Raw genomic sequence first — 12306 nt, forward strand, 5'->3', positions numbered from 1 at the left:
TTCACAAATCACTTTAACCTGCCTTTGATGAAACTGCGCTACGGTTATGTTGTCATGGGTCATACATGTGGTGTATCATAGACACTAGACTAGGAGTCATACCACATGTAAACTCTATTTCACGAGTCCGTCCAATTATTGTATACTTATTATCCTAGGCCAAATGATCAACATAGGTGCCATAGATTAGCCAGTCACAGAACTCTCCTTGACTTGATTTGCTGGTCTTCCATGCTTCTTGGCATGAGACACAAGTGCACTGCGCATATCCCAAAGCACAAAGATCCAGATAAGCTGGGCCAACCAGGCGCCCAAGATATCGACGACCCAATTATTCCTCCAAGAACTACCAATCGTGGACCAACGCAAGGCCTCGCCCAACCAATTGACAGTAATGAGATAGTTGCCACGCTCCAGGCCCCTGATGGATGCATCTGCGACCTCATCGGGCGTCTGCACGGGGTCGTCCTTCTCGAGCACTTTTGTAACGGGATGCTTGATCTGCTGCTCCTTCTCGAACGCGGCGCTGGTGATGGTGCCGGGCAGCACGACGTGGATCTTGACCGGGTGATCCGGGTACAGCAGGACCTCCTGGCTGAGGGCGTCGGCGAGGCAGCTCAGGGCGGCCTTGGACGGGGCGTACAGGCCGTAGCCGGCGATGCTGGCCATTACAGCCGCCGTCGACGTGAAGACTAGGTGGCGCGGCTCGGCTCCCGGGCCCGGGGCGGGACTCGACGGGTCGTACCACGCCCGCAGCACCGCGTGCGCCAGCTCCGCCGTGCCCCAGTAGTTGACGTCCATGGCCTGCCGCGCGATGCGCACCGCGTCCGAGGTGTCGGCGAACAGGGTCGGGTGCGCGATCCCAGCTACCGTCCACACGATGTCCGGGGGTTGCCCGCCGTTCCACGCCGTCGCGGCTTCGAGGAGCGCGGTGGCGTAGCCCGGCTTGCCGACGTCGGCGGATATGTGGTGGAACTTTTGCGTCTTGGGGGATTTTGCTGCCGACTATATTGAGTGATGGGAGGCCGTGGTTCTTGTTAGTCAGGCACAAGCCATAAATATAAATATGGAAAGAAAAAAAGAAAGATAATTGTAATCGAAGGGCGGTCTAAAATATTGACCACAAAATCACAGGAGATGCTAAACGCACCTTCATTGCTTCTATCGTCTCCTCCAGCTTCTGAACATTCCGTGCCACGATAATCACGTTGGCACCCTTCGCCGCCAGCTTAATGGCCACGCTTCTGCCCATGCCATCTGAGCCGCCAGTGAGGAGTATAGTCTTGAAAAGGGATAATAGTGATTAGCGCTTTTATTCATCTTGTTTCGCGCGTGTCTAAATTCATAAATCGAGACTAAACATACCTTGCCCTCCACAGGCATGCTATTCTTTGCCCCAAGCATCCCCATAACGCTTGCCAGAGCGATTGCCCCCAACAAACCAAGTGCGGCTAATTTGAGGGTTGATTCGCTGGAGAGTTGAGACTCCATGAAGCGATTTGCGCCAACGGCAACAAAGCCACACAAAAAGGTACAGATCTCGGACTTTGTACCAGTTGAAAGAAAGAAGAGCCGCCTGCTCATAGAATCGGGGGTTTTTTTTAAAAAGAAAAAAACTAAAAAAACTTTCATTTAACTTCAGGTTCTCAGTTTCATTCCTTTCAGGCTTTCACCCGACAGCTCGATATCAATCACAAGCAGCCAAGGGGGCAAAGGGGGGATTTTGACCCCTGTTCCGCGCAGCTTGATGTCGTGGAGAACTGAACGGCATATGTGGGGCGACACTTGGGTTACTTCACCGTGGGCGATGCAAGCCGATAACGATAACAAAAAATTATTAGCTTGAGCGGCAGCAGCCCACCTTCCATGGGATATTTTTCCAATTATAACAGAACATTGTGATTGCGCCTGCCCAACAACGCGCACACCTCTTTTTTGTGTGCCACATCGCGCGCATCTTTCACTTGTATTCTCCATCACTATAACCGATACAGAAAAAGAGCTTTCATCATGGGCAAGAAGCGCAAGGCATCCCGGCAGACGGAGCCCTCGGGTCCGCGGGAGGTTGATCCCTCCGACGCCCGCCTGATGGTCAACTCGTATGAAGATCTCGCCGATTCCGAAGAGGAGCATTTCATCAACAGGGACAAGATCCTACTCGAAGATGGACCCAGTTCGAAGCGCCGCAAGGCCGACAAAGAGGACGAGATGCTCGAGTCTTCGGACGAGGAGGTTCTAGATTATGGCAATTCAGAGGACGATGAGAGTGACGATGAGCTTGAGGCTCGCAAGAAGAAGAAAAAGGCTGCGGAAGACGAGGACGAGGAGGATGACCAGGGCTACTGGGGCTCCAACAAAAAGGAATACTACGAAGCGGATGCGCTAGAGACCGAGGCCGACGCCCTGGCGGAGGAGGCCGAGACCAAGAAGTTGCAGCAAAAGAAGTTGGCTCGCATGTCCGAGGCAGATTTCATGTTCGACGCTGATGAATGGGCTGCCGGAGACAAGGACGAAGATGCGGAGGGCGACCAAGCAGTCACCGAGGTTCTCAAAGATGTCGAAATCACCAGCGACATGGGCGATGACGAGGTGTACCGGATACTGCAAACCAGGTATCCCGAATTTGACGGCCTGGTCGACGAGTTCCAGCAGCTGCATCCACGTTTGGCGGAGTACCAGAAGGCCGCCGAGGGCAAGCCGTCCAAGTCACTCGAGGTCGTGCAGTACTGGACGCTCGGCTGCTACATAGCCGCTCTGGCGAGCTATATTGCTATCCTGACGTCCCCTGCCAGAGATGGCGACGGCAAGGACTCTGCAAAGACGCTGGATCCAGCGACACTTCGCGATCACGATGTCATGGCGACTCTGGTCGACTGCCGAAATGCGTGGGTTCATGTAAAGTCTCTGAGGACCCGGTCAAAGTCGACAAGCCAGGTTGAGGATGTGGAGTTGCCGTCAGATTCCGCAGAAGAGCACGAAGAACCACAATCGGCAAAGGCCGACAAGGGTACCGGGGCGGCAGCTGTCGAAACACACAGCATGCTCAGGAAGAAGAAGGCTCTTGAAAAGAAGAAGTTGGCCAGTGCCAAGAAGTTGGAGGAGTCCCTCGCTGATCTTAACGGGCTACTGGACAAGCCCAAGAAACGAAGTAAGAAAGACAAGGCGGCGTCGGCCGAGAAGCGTGACGAAGACGAAAATTCGGACTTTGGCGACGAGGAGATGCTCGACGCGGGGGCAGCAGAACAAAAAGCCGCCCGAAAGAAGACGCTTCGGTTCTACACGTCCCAAATTACACAAAAGGCCGACCGCCGCGCAGGAAAGGGCAGGGACGCGGGAGGCGACATGGACATACCGTACCGCGAGCGCCTGCGGGATCGCCAGGCCAGACTCAACGCGGAAGCCGAGCGTCGTGGGCAAAAGAGCTCCAAGCACGGGGAGGATCTGGACTCGGGAGACGACTACGACGACCACGAGGCTGGTTTGGCTCAAGAGGTTCGCGGAGACGAGGACGAGTACTACGACATGGTGGCGCATGGGGCGCGGCAGAAGAAGGCGGACAAGGCGGCGCGTCAAGAGGCTCTCAAGGCCGCCGGCAAAGAGGACCGCGTGGTGGAGAAGGAGGAGATCGGGGAGGACGGCAAGCGGCAGGTCACGTACCAGATCCTCAAGAACAAGGGTCTCGCGCCCAAGAGGAAGAAGGAATCCCAAAACCCGCGTGTCAAGAAGCGCAAGAAGTTCGAGCAGAGCAAGAAGAAGCTCAAGAGCATGCGGCCTGTGTACAGTGGAGGAGAGGGCAAGGGTGGATACCAAGGAGAGCTCAGTGGTATCAAGACTGGCCTGGTCAAGAGTGTCAAGTTGTAAAGGGGCGTGGTTGTTTTGTTGTAGTTTTCATACAGGACCGGCTTTTATTTATTTATTTGTTTTTTCTATTCAAAAGCCGAAACAATCTCATTTTCTGTCAAAACAAAGGCCAAAACTGAGTGCAGGTGTTTTTGCAGTGTGGTGCCGTAAGGATAGTGTTTGCTTTTCGCTGGCCTGGGCTGCCCATGGCGTCTAAACGGTTCAGACCTGGAGTCAGTTCCCCACAGTGTCCACACTACAGGGGCCTTTTACATGTCCCCGCCATCATCAAATGCCAGTTGGAGATTCCACGCCCTGAACTCAACGTCAAGCTACCAAACCGTAGTTTTAATACATGGCAATTTTCGGCGTGTTCTTTTCATGTTTGTCTTTTTTGTCTGCTTAATTGATGAGCACAAGCACACTCATAACTTAATTGAACCGCCCAAATGCTGCTGCTGCACATTTAACCATCACCTTACGTGACCCCAATACCCCAACTGCCACCTAGCCACCTATCGAGCTTCCGTACCTATTCCCACCTTCCCGACCGACCCCTGGGCTGCCGCCCCGGGCGAGAGAACAGAGATCCAAAAATGACGGCACCAACAATTGACCTCTCGACCATAACCTCGGCCGAGCAGGTCTTCACCTCGCCGTCCAACACGCTCCCGCAGATCCGAGCGATCCACAAGGCGCTGCACGCGCAGATCGACGACCGCGCCACGCGCCTGCGCACCCAGGTCGGCACTTCGTACCGCGACCTGCTCGGCACCGCCGACGCCATCGTGCGCATGCGTCGCGACATGGCCGAGGTCCAGGCCGTGCTGGGCCGCATGGGCGGGCGCTGCGGCCGCGCCGTCGTCGGCGCCAAGGCAGAGGGCCTGCAGCGGTTCGTCGGGCTGGGCGAGTACGAGCCGGGGAAAGATGATGACGACGACGATGATGATGATGATGATGAGGATGGCGGTGATGCAGACGCTCTGCTCAGAGCAAAGGGCAGAATGCTGTCGGTTGCTGCCAGGGCCAGGCTGTTGGACGCGTGTGCGCTGGCGGCCAGGCGGGTGCTGAGGACCGGCGAGGCCAAGAGGGGCGACAGGCTGCTGGTCGCCGCCAAGGTGCTGCTGCTGAGCAGGCTGGTTGGCAAGAGCCTGAGTGAGGGCGGCGAGGCCGTAGACCCGCAGGTCAGGGCGTCGATCGACGCGTCGTGGAAGAGCCTGCGGAGGAGGATCGAAAAGGTCCTCGAGGTCGTGGACGAGGATCTGGTCGGACGTGACGACGTCGTCAAGGCACTGTGCGCCTACAGCCTCGCCACCAACGCCGGCTGCCGCGAGGTCCTGGGCTTCTTCCTGCGCGTCAGAGCCCGCGCCATGACGCTGGCCTTTGCGCTAGACGAGGACGCCGAGCACGAGGGCGACGGCGACCAGAGCTCCAAGGCTGCGCTCACCTGCCTCAGGCTTTTTACCAGGACCATGTTGGACGTCCAGGCTCTGATGCCGACGAAACTGGTCGAGGCACTCAAGGGGCTGAAGAAGAAGGCGATTCTAGAAGACGAGGCTCTTTTGAAGCTCGAGGGGCTCCGGCTGGATCTTTCGGCGAGGTGGTGCGGGGACGAGATTAGATACTACAAGCCGTACATCCGCCACGATGATATCGAGGGCAAGCAAGCCAAGGAGATGCTGACGGGCTGGGCGGAGCGCGGCGGGGAGACGCTCATCAAGGGCCTGGAGAGAACCCTGACGCGGCTGCACGACCTGGGGGCGGTGCTGGAGCTGCGGTCCAGCGTGCTGCAGTGTTGGATCCGCGACGGGGGCCGGATCAGGGGCTACGACCCGGCCGTCATGCTCGACCAGCTGCGGACGGCCATCAACACGTACACGCTCGAGATGCTGGCCGGCAAAGTCCACAAGCTGCGCCTCGTGGGCTCCGAGATGTCGGCGACGCTGGACGGCTGGCGCGCCGGCGTGACGGACGAACAGCGCGGTCTGTGGGACGACGAGGGCATGGACCTGAACCTGTCGGGCGGCGCGGCTCTCTTCGCCCAGGACGTCGTCTCCAGGCTCTACGGTCGGAACGATGCTGTCTCCAAGGCGGTGAATTGCTATGAATCATGGCACCAGGTCGTCAAAGAGGTCGACGAGAGGGTCAAGGTGCTCCGTAAGCAACGGTGGGATAACGACGCCGATGAGATTGAGGATGAAGAGACCATCGAGCAGAGGCAGCAGATCCTCAGCTCTGAAGACCCGCAGACGCTGCAGGATCAGCTCAGCAAGTCACTGGAGACGGCATTCAGGGAGCTCGACGAGCAGATCGCCGGGCTATGGAAAGCACAGCAGGACGGTCAGAACAGGGGCCACGTGGCAATGTACCTCACCCGCGTGATACGAGACATACGAAGTCGACTGCCGGACGAGGTCGGGACGGCCAAGACGCTGGGGACGTCACTGATCCCGCAGCTTCACGAGGTTATCGTCAAGACGGTGGTGGCTGCTCCCTTGGAAGACTTTACAAAGAAGGCACTGGCCAGGACGAGCGTCATCGGGCGTAGCCTGTGGGAAGGGGAGGACCCGGCACTGCCGAGCATGCCGTCAGCCGGCGTGTTTACGTTTTTGAGGGCGCTGGTTGCGTCAATGGGAGATGCTGGGTTGGATCTGTGGAGTCCTACTGCCGTTGCCACATTGAAGTCGTACCTGAGGGGCCAGCTAAGGGAGGCATGGCTACAGGCTGTGGAACAGCACAGTTATAGTCAAGACAAAGTGCAAGAAAAGAAGGGCGCTGAAATTGCCGAGGAGAAGAAGCCCGAGCGGTCCGAGGGTCCAGATGCTGACGAGGAGGAGGGCGCAAAGGAAGACGAAGACAAAGTCGCATCTACAGAAAACGATCAAGCAGAGGCTAAGGCAGCCTTATCGGCGGAACAACGAAAAGAACTATTCACGCAATGGCTATACGATGTCCTGTTCCTTCAGGGTGGTCTTGGTACGGTCAACGGGTCTTCCGAGGATGAGCTCAAGGACTTGGAGGATGCCATGTACAAGCAGACGGAGCTTGACAATGATGCCGCGCGGAAGCAGCTATCGAAATCGGCTCAGGAATACTGGAAACGGACCAGCCTTCTCTTTGGGTTTCTGGCATGACAGAATAGTACTCGATTTACCTTAGGCCTCTTGATGTAGTACCGACTATATAGGTACCGGTAGATATACATGGGCAGTTTCTTTCTATAGAAGGGAAGAGATAAAAGAAAAGCAACGTGTCAAAAAAAAAATGACCTAATGAAAAAGCCCACAAGAAGAGAAACATGAGACTCTGCCAAATGTCATACATGCCTCGTTTCTTCTTCTACTTTAGAGCTTATGGCGCTTCTCACCCGAGGCAAGTTTCAAAAATTCCTGCTGCGGCACTCCACTCATGAACCTCCCCAGCCCGGCAAAGACCTCCCTCGCGTTCTGACCTTCGATGATGTCCATCTCGGGCCGGCGGATCAGCTCCTTGATGCCGAGCAGGCTGTCGCCGACGAGGTGGTCTCCCAGCTTGTCGTCAATCTCGGCCAAGACGAGCTCCCTGAAGCGGACGTCGTCGTCCTTGGCGCCCTTGAGCTCGGCAAAGACCTTGTTGACGAAGCCGGTCCGCAGCAGCTCGTCTGCGGGGACGCGGCGGCTCATGAGCAGGGCCTCGTTGGCCTTGCTGACGCCGAGGCGCTGCACCAGGGCCCGCGACGCGCCGCCCTCGGCGACCAGGCCCAGGGACGAAAAGGGCGTCAGCAGAAAGGTGGAAGGCGTGGCGTAGATGAAGTCGGCAAAGGAGACGAGCGCGGCAGACAGGCCGACGACGGGCCCGTTCAGCCCCACGACCAGGATCTTGGGGTGCGAGTAGAAGGCCTGGGTGATGTTGAGGTTGAAGGCGACAAAGGTCTGCAGCCACTGACGGCGGCCACCGTCGGCGATGCCGTTGTCGTCCTGGCCCGTGGTGGGAGCGTCGCGGATGGAGGATACATCAGCGCCGCTGTTTTTTTTTTTTTTTTTTTTTTTTGTGCTTGTTAGCAAGGATGGTTTCTTTCTTTATTTTATGGAGAAGCAATCATAAAAAAAAGAAATAAAAAAGTCACCTACGCCGAAAAATATCGGCCCTTTGCCGTTAACAAGGTCACGTAGACCTCGTCATGGGTCGCCACCTCACGCAGCCTTTCCGATAGCTCATAGTAGCCATTTTGGTCAAGGGCATTGAGCTTGCGCTCGTTGCAGATGGTAATGACGGCCACCCGGCCCTTGAACTCGAGACTTGTGACTCCAGGCATATTTTGCGGTAAATCTCTCGGCCTTTTTTTCTTTTCTTTTTTTTCTTTTTTTACCAGGACGGGGCCGTTGTGGAAGTTTAATGCTTTGCTTACTTCTTTGGGTTGTGCCGGTTCAAAGCCCACGTTAAATATAGCAAGCAATGTCTGGTCTGGTAATTCAATAATTATGTCCCTTTGGCTATTTATTATAGGACCCGACCAGGGATTTAATAAGATATGAATTGGCCGTCGAGTGTCTTCTTTTGTCTCTGTTGGATGTGTTGCACGGGGTTAAACTATCTAGGTAGGTGTTGTTCTTCGGCATGTTCAATTTGCTTACAATAAGCTTCTCTGGTCATTGTACCTCGGCAGGATCCACCTCTCCAAACGCGACCGGTATCCGGGGGTCCCCGCACAAACAATGAGCTAAAGGGAGTGACAAAACTCGCTTTGGTTCATGCATGAATTAATTTCCAATAAGAAACATGAGCCTAGTTCAGTTAATCTTGTCACTCATCGGCTTCGCAAGTACCAACCATCCTTTGCAAGTTTGGCAGATGCCCTCCACCCCCGCAAAACAAAAGTGGGGATTTTTTTTAGGGTCCGAATCTCTACTTCTTTTGGGACTTGTGTGTATCTGCCGCCATTCAAGGTCTGCAATTTACAACGCCTGTTGCAAAGTCCAAAGAAGTAGATCTGATATTGGTATTGGATTCCCCTACCCCCAACAAGCTCCAAGACATTTAGCGTTTAACCTTTTTTCTGGGACCAACTCGGGTTTGCTTGTCCTCTGAGTTGGCGAAACCCAATTCTTGAGCTACCCTTTCATGCCATTGTTGAAATATATCAACGGCAACAGCTGTCAAGGTATAGTTTGGAATCTCAAAGTTCACATGGTGATTAGACGCGCATTGGCTCGCTTGCCGGGCACGGCAAAAAGATGACGGTAGAGTTCCATTTCCCCTGTCGCTTGTGAACTTGCACACACAATTGACCTATCTACCAAACTACAACGCATATCCGGCATTGACGATGTTCAGTAACGACGACTCGCGTGTGCAAAATGGGTCCCGAGAACCATACTATTTCAGCGGGCATGAAGAACAGAGCCCGCCCATCGCCAAGCAACAACTCGGTATTTGACTAAACTCATAGTGAATGTCTTTGGGTAGTTCTTTATTTGGATTCAGCATTAACACGGCCCATATGTGCAAAATTCTATCTGTACTACTATGCTTTTATTTATAAATGGCATGTCATCAAAGTTCATCGGACATACTCCAATATTTAATCTTGTGCGCCTTCCGTCATTTCAGTATCAAGATCTCTCTTGATTTCCCAAGAGACACGAAAGAAGAAAAAATAAGTATAAAATTTCACAATAATGGGTTTCAATCATATTCTTTTTCTTGCCTACTTGGCAAGCGTTGCCATCGCCGCTCCAACAAGGGGATCCATTCAGGCCCGTTCCCCTGTTGGAAAGCCCACAGGTCTCGCACCTCTCCAGCCGAATCAGGCCGCCGTATCAACTGCATCCTGTAACGCAGCACCATCCGCTGGCAAGAATAGTCACGGTAAGTTTTTAAAGCACAGCCCTCGATATGGATATTCAACTTTTTCAACTCAACAATGAAAACGCAAATGACTTACTTCTTGATTTGTCCATGTAGAAAACAAGCGGCACACTGCATCTCGTCTTAATCGTCGTGCCAATGATGGTACCGGTAAGTTTCAAGCCTAAGCTGCATATGAAAATGTAAATAGCTTACTTTTTTTTCAAATTGTTTTACATAGAAAATTCCCCGATACCTCATCCTCCCAACCACCGTTCCAGTACCTTGTGGAAAGTTGCACTTTTAGGTCAATCCCAGGAACCCGTTGACCATAATCCTGGTCGTGGACATCTTGCCAAAATCTCACGCGTGGACCGTAAGTTTTTTTTTTTTTTTTTTTTTTTTTTTTTTTAAATCCAGCCTCCCGAACAAACACCCAGATTTACTTGACAATGGGGGAATAAAGATGGTTAACTTTCGGCTTGTTTACTCATGTAGGGGAGGAACAACTGATGCCGTTTTCTACGCTCGATTTGCCCATTAACCCGATGGCAGCACCGGAGCTGAAGCAGCCCCGTAAACCCAATCACGCACCAAATCCGTACGTATGCTCATAATAGTCGTCAAGTGTCGTTACGGTCTTTTACACTCCTTTCCTGTTAAAATACAGACAGCTAACTTTTGGGGTTATTAATACAGGGTCAGCGTGGAGCTAAAACGTACGCTTCGTGCTATTAGAGCTGAAGAAGCGTGCAAGGAGCAAAAAACCCGTAACGAAAATGGGGCCTCTCGCCAATGAACATGCTCGTACACATCAATAGAAAGTCCGGTGGTGGCTGCTGTGGTTTTCTTTTTCACTTTATATCACCAGACGAATGACGGGGAACGGCCAGGAGAAGGCCCTGTGGTTGGCGCTAGTATCCGACTACAAGTATGCAACATAGATTTATATACATATAAACGAGTTTGAAACGATTGTTTGCAGTCATATATCTACCCACTTATTTGGGATGTTTAGGAATACGTACACTTTGTATATTCAGCTGACAAACAACTCCAACCTGCGTTCCATCCGCCAGCTTCATAGCAGTGGTGCACCTGCTGGCCTCAACTCTTTCATGGTCTCTTCCCATAAACTAGTCCTGAGCTTCTTTCCTTCTTCAGTGTACCACACCGGGGGATATCTATGATTTCTCGTCAGCATGCTTGTATTTCACACAAAAAAAAAGAGCCCCAAGAGTAAAGGCTGGAGGATTATGTTTTTTTCTTACGGCTTGATGGTCCAGTCACTAATGAAACCACCATGACCCTCGGCGCCGTGATTGAACACAGCATCTAGGTACACGGAGGCGCCAACGTCGAGCTCCCTTGCAAGAAAATATTGAGTGGTCGATCCAGCAATCTTGCTCAGCAGGGAGCCCGAACGGGCAATCTCGGTCCCCTTGGTCAAGCCCGGGTTGGAATAGTTGATGATGACGTCCGCCGGGTCAACGTGCTCCGCGAGCTTGGCCACAAAGAAGACGAGCAGCAGCTTCGCCCTCGGGTAGGTCTGGAACTGAGAAAAGGCCTCAGGCTTGTCAAACACGGGCAGCGCGGGTTCCATGGACAAGAGATTCGTCATGTACGCGGTATCGGACCCGACGATGGTGAGCACCGGCGGCGGCGCACCCTCCTTCTTCTTGGCCTTGAGCACCGGCACCAGCAGCAGCGACAAGAGCGCCGTGGAGAGGTAGTTGACCTGCACGGTGATCTCGTGACCCGTGTCCTCGACCAGGGTGAAGGTGGACGTCTGGACTCCGGCGTTGAGGATGACCGAGTCGATGCGTTCCAGCTCCGCGCCGCACTTGGCCGCGAACGCCCGGACCGATTCGTACGACGACATGTCGACGATCCAGACCGATATCCTTGCGTCGGGGAACTCGGCACGCAGCTTCTTCGCCGCCGCGTCACCCCTCTCCTGTGACCGCACCCCCATGACCAGGTGCGAGAGCCCCAGCTGAAGCAGCTGCCTCGACGCCTCCAGTCCCAGACCGACGTTGCTGCCCGTCACGATCGAGGTTTGTCCCTTGGCGCTCGTGCCGGTGGGGAGGGGCTTGGGCGCCTCGCGTTGGCGCCATAGGAACCCTTTGAGTGTAGCCTCGGCCGTGGCTTGGGCTTCGAGATTTGCCGACATTGTTTGTTTATGTTTCTTCCCTTGGTTTTCGGGGGGGTTTTTTTGTGCCTAGATGGTGGGGAAAACTGGTTCCAAACTCAAATATAGTGACTATCGTGAAGCTGGGGGGATAAAGTGGAAGGCTATAATCACTATACCTGCATCTTTCTAGCTTGCATCGAGTGGGGAAATGCTCTATTTATCTTTATTTAGTCTGCTGCCTAAAGTAGTTTGCAGATTTACTATCGCAAACGGGTTTCTTCTTTGATTTGTAAGACATGCTGATCGATCGGTAGATGCGTATCTATCCCACCTTACCTATGTAGGTACAGAAGTCAATAGAGAGCAAAACACCCCTGCGGACCGCGTGACCGCTACCGAGGGAGATAGGCACTTTAGGACCCTGTAGGTGCGGATTGTCCATGACGGTGACATAACCACTTTTGGTGGCGCACACCCCAACCATTCATTGACTACCTAACTAGGTA

General features: G+C 53.7%; 6 protein-coding genes across 6 annotated transcripts; 3 read left to right on the top strand and 3 right to left on the bottom strand.

The window, feature by feature from the left end:
* Window positions 1-186: 186 nt before the first annotated feature.
* PgNI_08980 (uncharacterized protein) lies at window positions 187-1707 on the bottom strand (the record flags this gene model as incomplete). Its single annotated transcript, XM_031128970.1, has 3 exons — window positions 1366-1707; window positions 1151-1282; window positions 187-1005 (listed from the first exon to the last, which is right to left on the bottom strand). The coding sequence occupies exons 1-3, from the start codon at window positions 1630-1632 to the stop codon at window positions 187-189; spliced, it is 1218 nt and encodes a 405-aa protein (XP_030978694.1). The 5' UTR covers window positions 1633-1707.
* A 303-nt stretch (window positions 1708-2010) lies between these two features.
* PgNI_08981 (uncharacterized protein) lies at window positions 2011-3861 on the top strand (the record flags this gene model as incomplete). Its single annotated transcript, XM_031128971.1, has 1 exon — window positions 2011-3861. The coding sequence occupies one exon, from the start codon at window positions 2011-2013 to the stop codon at window positions 3859-3861; it is 1851 nt and encodes a 616-aa protein (XP_030979172.1).
* Window positions 3862-4436: 575 nt separating this feature from the next.
* PgNI_08982 (uncharacterized protein) lies at window positions 4437-6974 on the top strand (the record flags this gene model as incomplete). Its single annotated transcript, XM_031128972.1, has 1 exon — window positions 4437-6974. The coding sequence occupies one exon, from the start codon at window positions 4437-4439 to the stop codon at window positions 6972-6974; it is 2538 nt and encodes an 845-aa protein (XP_030979169.1).
* Window positions 5311-8240, bottom strand: PgNI_08983 (uncharacterized protein). The gene is made up of 2 exons (XM_031128973.1): window positions 7950-8240; window positions 5311-7842 (listed from the first exon to the last, which is right to left on the bottom strand). Exons 1-2 carry the CDS (start codon window positions 8132-8134, stop codon window positions 7185-7187), a joined length of 843 nt encoding a protein of 280 aa, XP_030979170.1. The 5' UTR covers window positions 8135-8240; the 3' UTR covers window positions 5311-7184.
* A 1705-nt stretch (window positions 8241-9945) lies between these two features.
* PgNI_08984 (uncharacterized protein) lies at window positions 9946-10268 on the top strand (the record flags this gene model as incomplete). Its single annotated transcript, XM_031128974.1, has 2 exons — window positions 9946-10042; window positions 10165-10268. Coding segments are annotated over 2 exons (201 nt in total), but the record flags the coding sequence as incomplete, so codon positions are not given.
* Window positions 10269-10747: 479 nt separating this feature from the next.
* PgNI_08985 (uncharacterized protein) lies at window positions 10748-11839 on the bottom strand (the record flags this gene model as incomplete). The annotated part of the gene is made up of 2 exons (XM_031128975.1): window positions 10748-10850; window positions 10938-11839. The coding sequence occupies 2 exons, from the start codon at window positions 11837-11839 to the stop codon at window positions 10748-10750; spliced, it is 1005 nt and encodes a 334-aa protein (XP_030979168.1).
* Window positions 11840-12306: the final 467 nt, after the last annotated feature.

Source organism: Pyricularia grisea (assembly GCF_004355905.1).
Source record: "Pyricularia grisea strain NI907 chromosome V map unlocalized Pyricularia_grisea_NI907_Scaffold_6, whole genome shotgun sequence".
Classification (NCBI taxonomy): Eukaryota; Fungi; Ascomycota; class Sordariomycetes; order Magnaporthales; family Pyriculariaceae; genus Pyricularia; species Pyricularia grisea.

Excerpts from the sequence above, each read along its gene's own strand:
- PgNI_08983 (XM_031128973.1), bottom strand. The coding sequence starts at position 8,134 with ATGCCTGGAGTCACAAGTCTCGAGTTCAAGGGCCGGGTGGCCGTCATT. Across the intron at positions 7,843-7,949 it reads AAGGGCCGATATTTTTCGGC|CGGCGCTGATGTATCCTCCA; the intron begins GTAGGTGACTTT and ends AAAAAAAAACAG.